General features: G+C 42.8%; 1 protein-coding gene across 4 annotated transcripts in view; it reads left to right on the plus strand.

Moving 5' to 3' along the window:
• The window catches only part of NTRK2 (neurotrophic receptor tyrosine kinase 2), a 335,800-nt gene that overhangs the window by 185,850 nt on the left and 135,534 nt on the right, over positions 1 to 14,416 (plus strand). For 2 of the 4 annotated variants that reach the window (XM_019423521.2, XM_019423522.2), the window contains one exon: positions 3,072 to 3,814. The exons of the other annotated variants lie outside the window; for them this stretch is intronic. In XM_019423521.2, the coding sequence (XP_019279066.1) occupies positions 3,072 to 3,100 (29 nt within the window). In that variant the 3' untranslated portion in view covers positions 3,101 to 3,814. Of the gene's footprint in view, positions 1 to 3,071; positions 3,815 to 14,416 lie in introns of those variants that run through there. 4 annotated transcript variants of the gene reach the window in all.

A 14,416-nucleotide genomic window follows, 5' to 3' on the forward strand; every position in this document is an offset into this window, starting at 1 on the left:
AAAAAACAGTATTATGAGCTTGTAAAGTATGAAACTAGACCCACCATAGATTTCAGTTGAATATGCAATATGACAAGATAAATAGAATAGCATATATGAGGAATATTGAGTTCCTTGAAATAAAAATTGTTTGAAATCAAGGTATTATTAATCCTAATATTGTCATTATGGTGTGAACAAGATGCATGGAGGCACTGCTTAAAACGTATATTCTTTGTTGAGATAAGTGTCCTCCAAAGGTCCATGAAATACTCTGCATGCATAACAGTCAAATGTTGTATAAGGCAAATCAGGGTACTACGATGGGAGAATTCTGTCATCATTTTGATGGTGCTCCCCAGAAACAGAGTCTTTTGACACCCCTGTCACCACCAGTACCAGGTTATATGATATACCTCAGTTAACCTGAGGCTGTATTATAATTGAGGTTGACAAAAATCAACCTGTCCTCAAAAGTTTGTTCTTCTTTGTCAATGGGGAAAGATAAAGCTGAATAATCAAGTAGATAGCCTCAGTGCAATACATGCAATAAGAGAAGATGAACCAATGAGCAAGAAAGCAAATAAACAAATGAGAACCAAAAAGAATATAGACTAGGTGGCTGTTGAGTCTGTAGTTCTATCTGGATGTGCTTTCTACCTTTTGAAGTCTCACAGAAAGTTTCTAAAGGTGGTTTCCTTAATTTAGAGTCCATGGAGAGTTTTTCAAAGTTTTTTAAGTATACATTTTGGTTATTTTGGAGGAGTCTTGGATTTGTGGCTCAGCCACTCTATGTCACCCCCACTTAGAAGGCATGGGAAGCAAGTTTAGGAGACTCGTATCCTCCCCTCAGTTTCTGTCCTCCAGAACATTGATTCTTCATTTAGTAGTTCCTTCCTTATAAAGTCTTGCTGGGCCCTTCACCCAGTGGTCCTTACCCTGCTCAGGGTTCTCAGTCACTCACAACATCTTACATCAGAAGAATTTTTTTTTCTTCCAGGCATCAACTTATATGCTCTTTCATGATTTTTAAAAAAAATTTTTTTTTAACATTTATTCATCTTTGAGAGACAGAGAGAGACAAAGCATGAGCGGGGAAGGGGCAGAGAGAGGGAGACACAGAATCCGAAGCAGGCTCCAGGCTCCGAGCTGTCAGCACAGAGCCCAACGCGGGGCTCGAACCCACAAACTGTGAGATCATGACCTGAGCTGAAGTCGGACGCTCAACTGACTGAGCCACCCAGGCGCCCCACTCTTTCATGATTTTAAGAATACTTACCATCATACATCTTCCATGAGTCTTTTTCAAAGAAATGGGAATGAAGAAGCAGTTTACTTCTTTCCTTCTCTTCATTCTTTCCTAAATGTCATTCTTTACCCCATAGTTTTTTCCTTTATCTTCAATGTATGTTGCTTCTTGTTAGGTCCTGAGTCTGACCACTCTTCAGTATGTGTTTATATAGTCTTGTTTAGGTTAGATTGTAAGCTCCAAAAGAGCAGGAACTGTGTCTATTGAACTATTCTTTCATAGCAAAGGACATGATGTACCTTTGATATTGGCCGGATGTTGACCAGATGTGGCTATGTATTGCTGAAATAGTAATTACCAACAGACTTATAACAAGTAAAGATGAGCCCATAGCCTTTTTCATTGGCACTACCCCTACTAAAATTGCCTATATAATAGTTTATTTGTTAGACAAATTTTTAACAATATATTAGCCAATTTAGTCAAATTTAAATAACAATTTAGCTGAAATAAGCTTTTGACCAAAAAACAAAACAAAACAAAACAAAACAAAACAAAACAAAACCTTTCTTTGAACCTTCTAACCATAGTCATCCAGGAATTAAAGTATTCGAAAATGCATAGACCAGAGACATACAGAGAGATTCGTTGCTATAGGCCCATCAAATTTTGGGAGCTTAGCTTTCAGTGAAGTGATTCCCATTAAATATACCCAATGAATTAACCTCCAAAGAACCTCAAAAGAAGGGGTCTTCCAAGGAGTTGGATATGTTACATTTGAAAAACAAAGTTAAGAAGATCGCAGAAAAAGTTTAGGAATTTCACCATATAGTTAAAGCAAACTACCTTATGTATAAGACACCACTAACTTGACCTCATTTGGATCTTGGGCCACAAACCAGCATATTTACTTCTTTTTCCTAAGTATACGTGCTATTCAAAGATGTTGGCTTTAGAATAGATGTGTGATCTTACAAGGAGTAGTTCCGGTCTCATTCCACTGAATTGTAAGAATCTAATACAGAAGGTGAAGTTCAATTCATTAAATATTTATTGACTACCCACAACACTCTTACAATGCCAAAGAACCTGAGATTTGGTGAGGGTGGTAGCATGTCCTTTGCCCTCAAGGAGTCTCATTGGGAACCGAGTGGTTACAGACACTGTCATATAATCACAGAACACCTTGATAGGATAGCTAAGAGCAAGGGTCCTGACCCCCAATTACTTATAGGATCAGGCAGGTCAAAGGAGAAACAGGCTGGGTCAGAAAGATGATGTGGCATAGTGAAGGCCATACTAGAACGTGGGCCTTCTATTACCAGATCCTCTCATTTTTCCAGCAAGAACAGCATTTATTATTTTTATGTGAATTCCCTAAGGTTTAAAACACTGGGTGGGATCAATAAATTATTTCCATATGAGTCATATTTGGTCCATAGTCCACCATCTGTTTGCGGCCCCTGAGTTAGACCTTAAAGGTCAATTAATACAAACCTTATTTTACAAAAGATGCTCAGAAGTGGCTTGTCCAAAATGACACAGCCTCCATGCTTGCATAGCTTTGCTTTAAAAACAAAACAATGAAAACACAAGCAAAAAATCAGGATCAAACCAGATTTCCTTAAATGATGTGTAAAATCATTTAAGTGAAGGATGATGATAAATTATTTCCCCCAAAGCACTTTTTCACTCTCAGGAGCTATGTGAGTGGACTCATTAAAAAAAAAAAAAAAAAAAAAAAAAAAGTCCAGAGATGGTTTGCAGGATTTTAGAGCAATCTGAACAGGACTGAACTGCTCCTGAGCACTTTCCAATAGCAAGTCTGTCTACTTTATTTCAGGGCCCAGAGGTTCCCCCAAGACCGCCTGATAATAATTTGGTATTTGGAGGCTCCTATGTCACTGCAGGAATAATGGAGGCTAAATCCATGGCTGATGGAGGAGAAGAGTTCTATGGTTATCTGCAAATTCTGGCCAGACAACATCTTGACGTCACTCCTTAGCTTCCATTACCTAGCCAAGCAAGAAGTTGCCTTCCAAAGAGAAAGCAGTGTGCTCTAATGACTAAGCCCTCAAAGTACTATGCCACTTTAACTATAGACCCATCTCCTCGATCAATCAGGACGGCAAGATGGAGCTGAGGAGCTCAGCAACATCCAAGTCCGGAGTTGGTCTTTAATTCAACTAGTCTGTGTAGACGTGTCCGAAAACCACGTCGTCTGACAGCACGGGGTGGTTTCCCAGTAGGATTTGCCAACTCGGCTCAAGGGCAGCGGTGCGCTATCCTCTCCTTGACTGCTGAGAAAAGTTTTGACAGGGTACAATGGAAACACACCTTCTGGGCTGAAAAAAAAAATAAAAGAAAGAGAGAAACACTAACCAGCAACTCCCTCCTCCCCCGGCCCCGAAATCATCAATCTTGGGTTCTTTCGAAGGGTGGGAATGCATTATAGCTTCCCCGGCAAGAAAACTGAATGCTATAGACTTACTGTCATCCCTAAATGTGTGTCTTTCCTAGAGCAGCCTTGTAAATTAGCTAGGGTCCTAGGCCTGAGGCCAGAATTAAATTAGAATTGTCTCTAAATATGAACTGTATGTGTTTGTCCATGTAGCGCATGCCCCCTGTGAGTACCTAGGGCTATAACTCCCTAGGGCAGATGCATATACAGAATTCTGACTCTTTCCCTTTGATTCTGCTTCCAGTGAAAAGTGGATATTTATTGATTTCCTGCAGAGTGTGCCATGCTTCCCCAGGTATTATAGTTCATGCCTACGTGTGTATGTGTGTGTGTGTTCTCGTTGGTTTCATGCTTATTAGGCGATTATGTAGATAAGCACAGATTCATAGACCAGCTAGGAGTAGGGAAATGAGACACAATAAGGAGACGGAGCCTTTTAACTGCGGTTGAAAAGATCACACAGGGCACTCCTCCTGCTCCCCTTAACTGCCATACCCAAACCGTCATTGTGTTAACAATAAGGGGAGGAAGGGAGGTGATATTTTTCACAGAACTGCAGGGGTTTTGAACGTATTTGCAGCGTCACTTTGAGTACACACGAGCCCAAATTCTGAATTTGTCTTGAATCCAGGGCTGAACCAGCGCTTTAGATCAAAGGATGAGAGTCCTAAGGGTGACCCGGGGTTATCAAACCTCAGAACGCCCGGTGGGTGTGGTTCATTTTGATGGTCGGGGACAGGATTTACAACCAGGTGGAAACAATTGCTTTAGCGCTTTTCTGTATCTTTTGCCTATTCATTTTTGTCTTTCAAAAGTATATTTTCTTCTAAGCATTTAATCGGCCAAGTAATAGCTGCATTGGGAACTGTTTATATCCCTTTCGAAGGCTGTGACCTGCACTTTAAAAATAAGCTAAGCCCATTCCACCCAGCGTGAGTGTTCGGACGGAGGGGAGAATGCAGTTATTTTAGGATCCTTAGAAACTGCTTCGTTTACAGCACACTGGCTTGACAACTCATCCCTTGGGGGTCTTCGTGGCTCGAATCTGAGGTCCCAGACTAATTCTGTCTCCCTCTTGGTGCCGTAGCTCCCCATCGCTAGCTATAACAGCTTGATATCATATTCTCTTTTCAACTCCAGAGGAGATGGCAAGAAGCTATCAAATAATGCTTTAAAAAGCAACTTGAGTTCCCTAGAAGAAAGGAAATGAATACATGCTGCATAATTACATTTAAAATGTAAGCCATGTTACAAATTCCGCAGAGATGAAGCTCGGTTAGCAAACCAGTTTCAAGCACGTTTACATCTAAGTCAGATAAGAGATGCCATTTTATTAGCATTTGACCGCTGGGTGATACCATTTGTTCTCAAAAAAGAAATGATACTCAGAGGACACCGGGACCTCCTAGAGAAACCACGCCAATCCCACATTTAATGGCCGAAAGGGGAAAATGACTATGGATTTAGGGGGAGAGACACTCCTAGTGATGTTCTCAGACTTGTTTTTACTTCCACACCTTTGGCCATCCAAGATGGAACTATGCATGCCCCCACGTCAGACATTTCAGTCTGATGTCACCTAATCATCAGTGATGTCCTGGAAGCACGCCGGTGGACGCAGAATCCTAATGCATTTCTTCTGAGCACTTCCCCAGGCCCAGTCTGACTGGAGCATGGGTGCCAGCAGGATGAATCTAGTCCGGTGGCACCTCCATTTTGGTTTCTGGTTGGTCACGCTTGTACGTGCCGGCAGATTGTGGACCAGGGCCAGCTCAGCAAACACAAATGCAGAGGAGTCTGTTATGCTGCTAAGAAGCTCCTGCTACCCAGATGCTGGGAACAGTTGAGTGCTCCCTGTGGTCAAGCAGAGATGGCACGATGGGAGTTTTTCTGGGACGTGGCACTCAGTCCTGTATGGCCGCCATTATAGCAGAGTTCAGGTTCTTCTCCTTGTGAAGTGCACATTTCCTCCGTTTTTGTTAATTCTGCCAGCCCGGGAGGGTAACCCACCGTGGCAGAGCTTCTTCTCAGATTACCCATCATGCCAGCTCTCCATGTTCTCTTTATGTTCACTCATGTTGTGGTTGTTTGACTGAATATCCTTTTCCTTGGGAGTCCTCATTTCCCTTGAAAAGCAGGTAAGATGAATTTGCTCTATACCATGGACAGAACTGAAGAAAGAACTACGTTTATTTTAAGTTTATTTATTTATTTTGAGAGAGAGGGAGAGAGAGGATCCCAGGCATGCTCCACACTGTCAGCATGGAGCCCAAGGTGGGGTTTGAACTCACAACCCATGAGATCATGACCTGAGCTGACACCAAGAGTCAGACGCTTATCCGACTGAGCCACACAGGCTCAGGCTACTTCTTCATTCATCCTGATAGCCGAGCACAAAGGCAGTCTTGCTGCTAAGACTCAGCCCCTAAGTGGGAGCCCCGAAGGGTTCCTGGATCCATGCTGCCCTCTGTCTGAGCCTCCTCCCTTTTGCTGAGAGAAGTCCGTGTCTTTCTGAATGCTTGGCCTCCTCAAAGAGGAGAAAATTAGAAGGCAGTATTTGTGCCCAAAGGAAAAGGGAATGTCGGTACTATAGTGACTACCAGGACTGAGGAGGTTCCTAGGATGCCAAACATTCCATTTTAAAACGAGGACAGTCCCAGACAAAGCACAATGGATTGGTCGCCCTAGGTGGCATAGGCTTGGTGATTTCTGCTGGTAAGACAGAATTAAGTCTTACTGCCCCCCAAAGCCTTCAGATACCCTAGAATGAGATATTTTAAAATAGAAATAAATAATACAAGTTATACTAGGAAATTTGGAAAATGTAAGAAACAAAGATGAAATAAAAAATCACCTGTAATTCCAACCATTAGAGATACCAACTGATATCAGTTAAATATGTATATGGCTTTCCAGACTTAAGAATATCCTTTTAATGCCTGTGATATAAAGTCTGTTTTTGCCTTTGCCTTTATTTGTACTGGGCTTTGTTCATATTTCTTTCTTTTTTTAAGTGTTTATCTATTTTTTTTTTTTTTTTTTGAGAGAGAGAGAGAGAGAGACAGAGTACAAGCAGGGGAGGGGCAGGGAGAGAGACACAGAATCTGAAGCAGGCTCCAGGCTCCGAGCTATCAGCACAGAGCCCGATGTGGGGCTCAAACCCATGAACTATGAGATCATGACCTGAGCTGAAATTGGATGCTTACCCGACTGAGCCACCCAGGTGCCCCTGTTCACATTTCTGTAGTAATGGCTCACCTTGGGTGCATTGTGCTGGAAAGTCTGTAGAAAGCATGTTGGGTATGTTACTGCCAGTTTCAGATTTCTTATCTGCTCGGTGGTACTCAGGAGTTGAGACAGGTTGACAGGCTGAATGTGGCTGGCCACTTCAGGTCTGGCCTAGAGGGACCCTAAATCCAGAGGTGTTCAGCTCACATGGGGAGTGTCACAGAGGAAATGAAGACTGTGTCGTGTGCTGGAAAGATTCAGGAAAGAAGAGGCCCCTCGTTCTGCCAAGGCAGGCTGACAGGATTGGTTTAAAGTCAACACTTTTGATGACTCCAGACATAGTTTATTGCTCAACTGAAGCAAGTGATCACCTTTTGTCCCCTACTTGTTCGCCCTAGCCAAGTAGCTCCTCTTGGGGACCTGAGTATGCTGAATCTTAAGGGCCCGGCTGGATACATCTAGTATCTTTCTCACTATTTAGGGACTGCCTTTCTTCCACCCAGGATCCCCCCGGGTTGTGCATGAATCTTTGATGAGTTGGAATGTCTCTTTAGTCATTCAGCCATCCCTAAACTTGATCGAGTTAGCTGCCCACTGATCTCCAGATTTTTTATACTGAAGGGCTTCTTTCTACTTCTGATGACTTAGGCATCTAGGCCGAGACCGGGATTCTGGCAAGGGGACCTTTATCGATTGTACAACATATGAAGTATGTCAGTGTTGGTATTAAGGTTGACAGATTCTAAAAATGAGTTCAGAATAGATAGATTCCTATGATCTGTAAGAGACAAGACTTGTGTGAGTTTGAACCCAAGCAGGGGTGGGAGGGAGGGGAGAATTCTAGAAAGAAAACAACGATCTAACACCTAGTGTCTAAATTATTCTTATCACTTACCACACATGCTATGAATATGGGTAGACGTCAACATTCTCTTTATCCTGTTGCTATTATTTAGCAGCTATTTAACTGTGCCATTGACCTTCTGGGTGCAATAAAGTAGAAACCAAACTCATTATTAGGTAATGATGAAATGTAGACTGAGTGCCATATTCCTAATGTTCCAACAACAAGGTGGTTGATGTACAAGGGACAGGATACAATCCTATGCTAATTATATTGAAAGAGTTAGTCTTCACATTAGAGAATGTCTTTATTAGAGGAGATTACATGATATATCTGCTTGTAAAACAGCAGAGGAACAACTGAGCAACCACCTGACTTGTTTTCTGGCAAGAATGGTGGGTGTCCTGGTCTATTTCATGCCCAGTACTCATCCCCACCCCTGCTCTTGAACACAGTTCTCTACTGGAGTAACAAAAGTTGGCTTTCAGTCCATTGCTAAAGAACAGAGAGAAACTTAACTTGTTATCTAGAGACAGGACTCATACTCTTACCTTCTATCAGTTGAGCACTAACTAGTCTCACCCTGTCTTCATCCTGGTCTACTCCTTTTGAACCATAAATGTTAATTCCTCTGCCCTTCTCATGCCACCCCTCTCCCTCCTTTTCTCTGTGTATTGGGGTTCAGGAACCATGATGCTAATGATGACATTTCTTCCTAGCTCCTACTTCCATATTGCCATTTGCTGATACCCACAGAAGCAGATCTGCGTCCATAATCACTGCTTGAGCCTTATTTAGATAAGGCTGTTTGTTTCTTTCCAAGGGCTGTGACTTTTAGGATGTTTCTCTCCCTCCTGAGAGATTTTGTTTTGACTTGACAGTAAAATTCCTCTATTTACATATAACATCTTAGTTTTCCTTGAGCTGTACCCAGACTTTTATCAACATTGGTTTGGGAAGAGGAAAACACTCATTTCATTAGTAAGATACGGGGGATGGGTTGCTCTGCCTTGGATTCCTGAACACCCGAGCTTTGGGGAGGGAGATGATGGTAAAGTAGCAAAGGGAGTAAGATTGTCACTCACTTCCTGAATCATTCTTCTTCTCTGGGCTTCGTATACTATCTTTTGTTTCCTACAAATTTCACCCCAAGTTTCAACAGAAGTAGATCCTAGTCAGCTTTGGGTCTGACAGCTGATCTAAGGGTACGGTCCTTGGTGTTGACAACTCAGTGCCATCTTTTGTTCTCCTGAAGAGATCTGTGTCATTGAGGGCTGAGCTTCTGTGTGTGGGCCGGGCTCTGGGAGGGATTATTGGGTGTGGGGGGCAGTGAATTCATGTGGGCCCTCCACCCTCTGCACACTTCTGAAGGAAGGGACTTGGGCGGGTGGATATGGATGCCGGTTCCATACCAAACCAAGTCTGGGTGTTGCAGCCATCCCCTCTGTGAGGTCTTCCTGCTTCCCCACCACGGGGCAGTGAGCCTCTGGTGGCGGGGCGCCTGCCTGCTGACTTATAGTGCTGGTTCACAGCACTTTGGCCCTCTGATGCTGCACCATGGTCTGCGGGGGTGGGCTTGGGAGGGGTCTTTGTTGACTGCTACATGTTGCTTCACTTTCTTTCCCTCTCTCCTTTGATGCAAGAGAGCAGACCGAAACATGACTTGTGTTCTTTTACTATGTTCAGAGACTCCATGGCTTGTCTACACCTATGTATGAGTGAGCAGTGGAGCTGGGAACTCGTTATTATATAGACATGTACACACGGAAATGAGATCTGTTATTTTGGAATTTGTGATGTAGTTGATAATTCAGAGCCAAACACGTATACCAATAAAGACAAGTGTGAGATCCATGGGTCTGTTGCCTGCTTTTGTTACCTACTGATAATCATTCTTACATGGACTTGAGAATATAGCTGAGTGTTGGGATTCTGAAAAGCACCACAAACAACGTCCTAGAAGTTGTCCCCACTTGTCCCCATTTAGCTCCCAAGCAGAGTCTCTAGGCTTTCATGAAGCTCCCTCTGCACCCAGGCAGGGCCAGGATGAGGGTAAGATGGGTGAGGGCCTAATTTTTTTTTTTTTAATTTTTAAATGTTTGTTTATTTTTGAGAGAGAGAGAACACAAGCAGGGAAGGTGCAGAGAAGGGGACAGAGGATCCAAAGTGGGCTCTGCGCTGACAGCAGAGAGCCCCATGTGAGGCTCAAACCCACGAACTGGGGCTTGAACTCACGAGCCGTGAGATCACGACCTGAGCTGAAGTCAGACGCTCAACCAACTGAGCCACCCAGGCGCCCCAGGGTAAGGCAGGTGAGGGCCTCATTTAGGGCGCCAAATTGAAAGGGACACCAACAGTCTGAGAAATCAAGATAAATAATATTTTAATGAACTCTTTTAAAGGACAAAAAGTAATGCCAAAAAAATCTGCAAGAAAGTATAACAACTTTAAAGAAGGATGGATCTAAGAGGGCTGGGATTAAGTGAGGTCAGTCCTGGACGTTTAGGGTCACATCCCATCTTTCTTTAAAATTTTGATATTTTTTTCATTATAGACGTTTGTATTAATTTTTATTTTTAAAACGATTGCATTAAAATGTAATGCACCTCAAGCACTGAATTTCAGGTGTTCCCGCAAATTTTATGCACAGAGAATCTCTCTTCTGTCGGTGCTAGGCCTGTCCCCGGCCACAGGCTCCTTTCTGGCCTGGATCTGGCGTAAACCTCACTGTTGCAAAGGTCAGTTTTGTATATGTGAACGGCTGGGCTGATTAGCGTTCAGTCTTCTCTTCCTGTATTCCTGGCCCGATTGTCCTTCCTCACCCTCGCCTCGTCTGACCCTGGAGAAACATTTCTCTGACACTCAGCACTGCCAGCATTAACCATCCTGTGCTACTGCAGAGACATACCCTCTCATCTTCTCACTGCATTTTTTTGTCTTGTATGTGACTCTCCAGAGTGAGGAAACTGAACAAGGCTGCCAAAAAGTTGAAAATTAAAAAAAAAAAAAAAAAAGAGAGAGAGAGAGATTCCTTTAAAAAGGTAAAAAAAGATCAAGAAGTTCAGGGGAACTTCTTGGTACATTTGAGAAATAATCTAGGGGAAAAAATTAGATAAAGGTCTAATAAGTAAGTGAAATTCCTTTTAAAAATGTATTAGATATTGCTTTTATTTTCTTATATTTGGAGTTTGAGTATTACATTTGCTGTATTAAGGGTATAATATTTGAGGTTTAAAACACTTCATTTTCACCTAGTTTGTTCTTTAATGTCATGAGTTTCCTTTGTAAAGTCTGCATTTTTATTATTATTAAACAAGCAATATCTAATGCCTTTAACGTCCCAGGTCCTCTGAGTTGGCTTTGGCACATTAAAAAACAAAACAAAACAAAAGGACCATGAATCCTTGTCAATGCTGCAGGACAGACATTATTACTCTGTCTTACAGGTGACCAAAGCAAGGCCCACAGAGGTTAGGAGGAGAGTTAACGGACCCGAATTACACCCCCAACACATGGAAGAGTTTATATTCCGGCCTCAGTCGGCCTCTCTGAAGACTGGGGCTCTTTTGTCTAGTCTAGTGCTGCTGCTGACCTTTTCCAAAAATAAAGTCTGGCAGTTTTCTAATTCTGCAAGAGGAATTGTAGTGTTGGCATTGCACCTTTCATGTGGGTTTATCAAGTTGTGCGGAGTGTATTAACCTTCAGACATAAAGGCTGAGGAAATGCCATATGGCGGGTTGTGAACTTACCGTTGGTGGAAAAAGGAGCCAGTAGTCACTGACCCCAGGCCCAGTCCGTAATGTAAGGGTTGACTCATGGCCTGCTGGGGCAGTAGTGAGTTTTTCTCCGTAGAGTATTTACCAGAAATACTGAATAATCATGAGTAATCAGCCCTTATTCTCTAATTAAAATGTAAACATCCCACTTTCTCCCCTCCCCAAGCCCATTCTAAAAAGTTTGCTTTTTTGTTTTATCTCAGAAATTCCTAGGAAAAGCTTTTGATACTACAGACCCCTCTTTCTCGAATGCCTTCACTCTTCTGAGATTAGCACATGTGTTTCCTAGGTGAACTTGATGTCCATCTTTCAAAGGGCAGAGTTCAAAGAGTGTCAACTGGTTTAGGAGCAAATGGAGGTGCACACATTTACTGAGCATCTGTAGGCAGTGCTGTGAGGGTTGGCGCACCCCCAGTACCCGCCTGGTCACCCTGTTCTAGGGAGCCCAAGGGGACACAGAGGCTAATAACACCTCTCCCAAAACATTCTACAGGCAACCAGTTTCGATGCCAGCCACGTGTGAGCATCTCGTAGGACAGACAGATCACTTTTCTGGCTCATACTCTATAACTCACTCTTTCATTTTCCATGCAAAGTTTCCTGTTTCCAAACTTTGCATTAAAAAGGGTCAAAATTCAGGGGTGCCTGGGTGGCTCAGTTTGTTGAGTGTCTGACTTTGACTCAGGTCATGATCTCATGGTTAATGAGTTCGAGCCCTGCATCAGGCTCTCTGCTGTAGCACGGAGCCCACTTGGGATCCTCTGCCCCCACCCCCCACTCTCTCTGCCCCTCCCCTGCTTGCACTCTCTCTCTCAAAAATAAAAATAAAACCTTTTAAAAAAAAAGGTCAAAATTCTAATAGATATTTAGCCTTTGGCAGGGGGTCTCTTTGAAAAATACAAGTCAGCACTAATAAATGGCATTTCTTCCATGGGAAGAACATGATTGGGAGCTTCATAAGGTCACAGGACATCAAGGAGCTAATAGTTTTAAACACCTACTTTGCCACAGGTACATATACTTATGCACATTCATATATGTGACCAGTACCTTCTATTAGTCTTTAATAAGTAGAGTAACATGTGTTCCCCCAAAATGTTACAGGTCTTCACTGGGCTTGGTGAGTGCAGATGAATTAGAATGGCGAGGTTAGCCAAAATGCATCAATTCTTTTCTGAACAAGTGTTTACTCTCTTAACTAACGTGGTAACTTAGAGAAGACCAGAGTATGAATTGTTCGACTACAGTTTGAAGTCCATAGTGTCAAATAATGGTACAATCAAAATATTATTTGTTGGAGATCTCCAGCCTCTCCCCCCGGCAACCCCCCCTTTGCCTCTATCAGCACAAGCCGCCGAGCTTGGACAGCCCTTTGGGATTTGTGGAGATATAGCCCAAGCGCGTTTTGGAGAGACTAACTGGAATGAGATTTCAGAGGAAAGCGGTTGAAATATTACCAAAGAGAGAGTGCGATGGGTCTTTTGCTTCCCCTAGAATGGGGGTTGTGTCCGTTTCTGCAGGTACCTAGGCACATTTGCCAGTATGGAAAGTCTTGCCCAAATGAAATGAAAGAAAACAAATGTCTGACGAATAAGCCTATCTGGAACATTTAACAATGAAACTCCAGGATGGGGCGGGGGTAGAGGAGATGGGGATAAAAGTTCAGATCAGGCTCAGTATATATAATCACATGTGTCTGGCGGATGCTGAATGTGTGTCATCAGGAAGTCACGTCTTCCCAGTGGCAGTAGTAAGTCATTGAATGATATTGAAAATTGCAGATGGAAATACTTATCAACAATTTTCTAAGTTTCTAATCGTGGGCTGTTCAATGGATAAACAAGTGCGTTGGCATCTCTGGCTTCTAGAACCTTGCCCAGGACGTTGTAGGTGCATGATAAATGTGGCGAATAACAGAGTGAACAAATAAAAGGTAATGTATCTACTGTATTTGTAATCTGACTGTAGCTGTGAGGGAAAAAATACATCTCTACCTCACCGAGTATCAGGCCTGGCTAATATGCGAAAGGTTCCTCTCATTTCGGTAGGAGCAGAAGTTAGGCAGTCTTCCCATTTGAATCACATGTTATCCACCCCTGTGGCTATGTCGGTTCACTTTTGGGTGTAAAGCTTTTTTCCTGTTTTTCCCTTCCTCCTCCCAAGTGGCTCACATTTTGAGACTTCTCCTGTATGGTTTTGTAAAATGGGTTGCAGGCATGGTGATGCTTTATAATTTGTATTCCAAGACAATAATCTCTCAGGAATTTCTCAAGTTCCAAGGGTGACTTTATGGAAGAGAACTGGCCACAAGAGAGATATGTAGAGGCTTCCAGAAGGAGGCCAAAACTAGAGGTAATATAAAGACTGAAAGAAGAGAAATTCTGGAAAAACAAGAATAAACTGTACCCTCAAGGACTAAAAGCAGTGGCCACTGGGAAGATCTGAAGTTCATGGACCAAGAAGGGGCTGCTTAGAAAGACGACTGGGGTGCCTGTTGTCAAAAAGAAACTCGGAAGTTTCTAGGGAAGGAGGAGGGAGTTTTCAGGGTCAATGCTTTAGGCGTGTCAGATGACTCCTTCCTGGGACTAATCTGTAAGTTTCGAGTGAATATTTATCACACAGTTAATAGATGCCAGCCACTGTACAATGTGCTTTACAAACATTTATCTCATTTGATCTATACAGCTACCTATGCAATAGGTATTATTATTACTCTCATAACATAGTGAAAAAGAATAAGGCCCAGAAAAATTAAGCAACTGGCCCAAGGACATGTAGTTACCAGGCAGAAGGGCTAGGTTTTGAACCGAGGCAGTCTGAGTCCGGCGTCTGTTTTCTTAAGCACACATGACCTAATGTCCATCTCTCTGCCTCTGTCT

The sequence above is a fragment of the Panthera pardus genome, unplaced genomic scaffold (assembly GCF_024362965.1).
Source record: "Panthera pardus isolate Hobbes unplaced genomic scaffold, ASM2436296v1 HiC_scaffold_20, whole genome shotgun sequence".
NCBI classification, from domain to species: domain Eukaryota; kingdom Metazoa; phylum Chordata; class Mammalia; order Carnivora; family Felidae; genus Panthera; species Panthera pardus.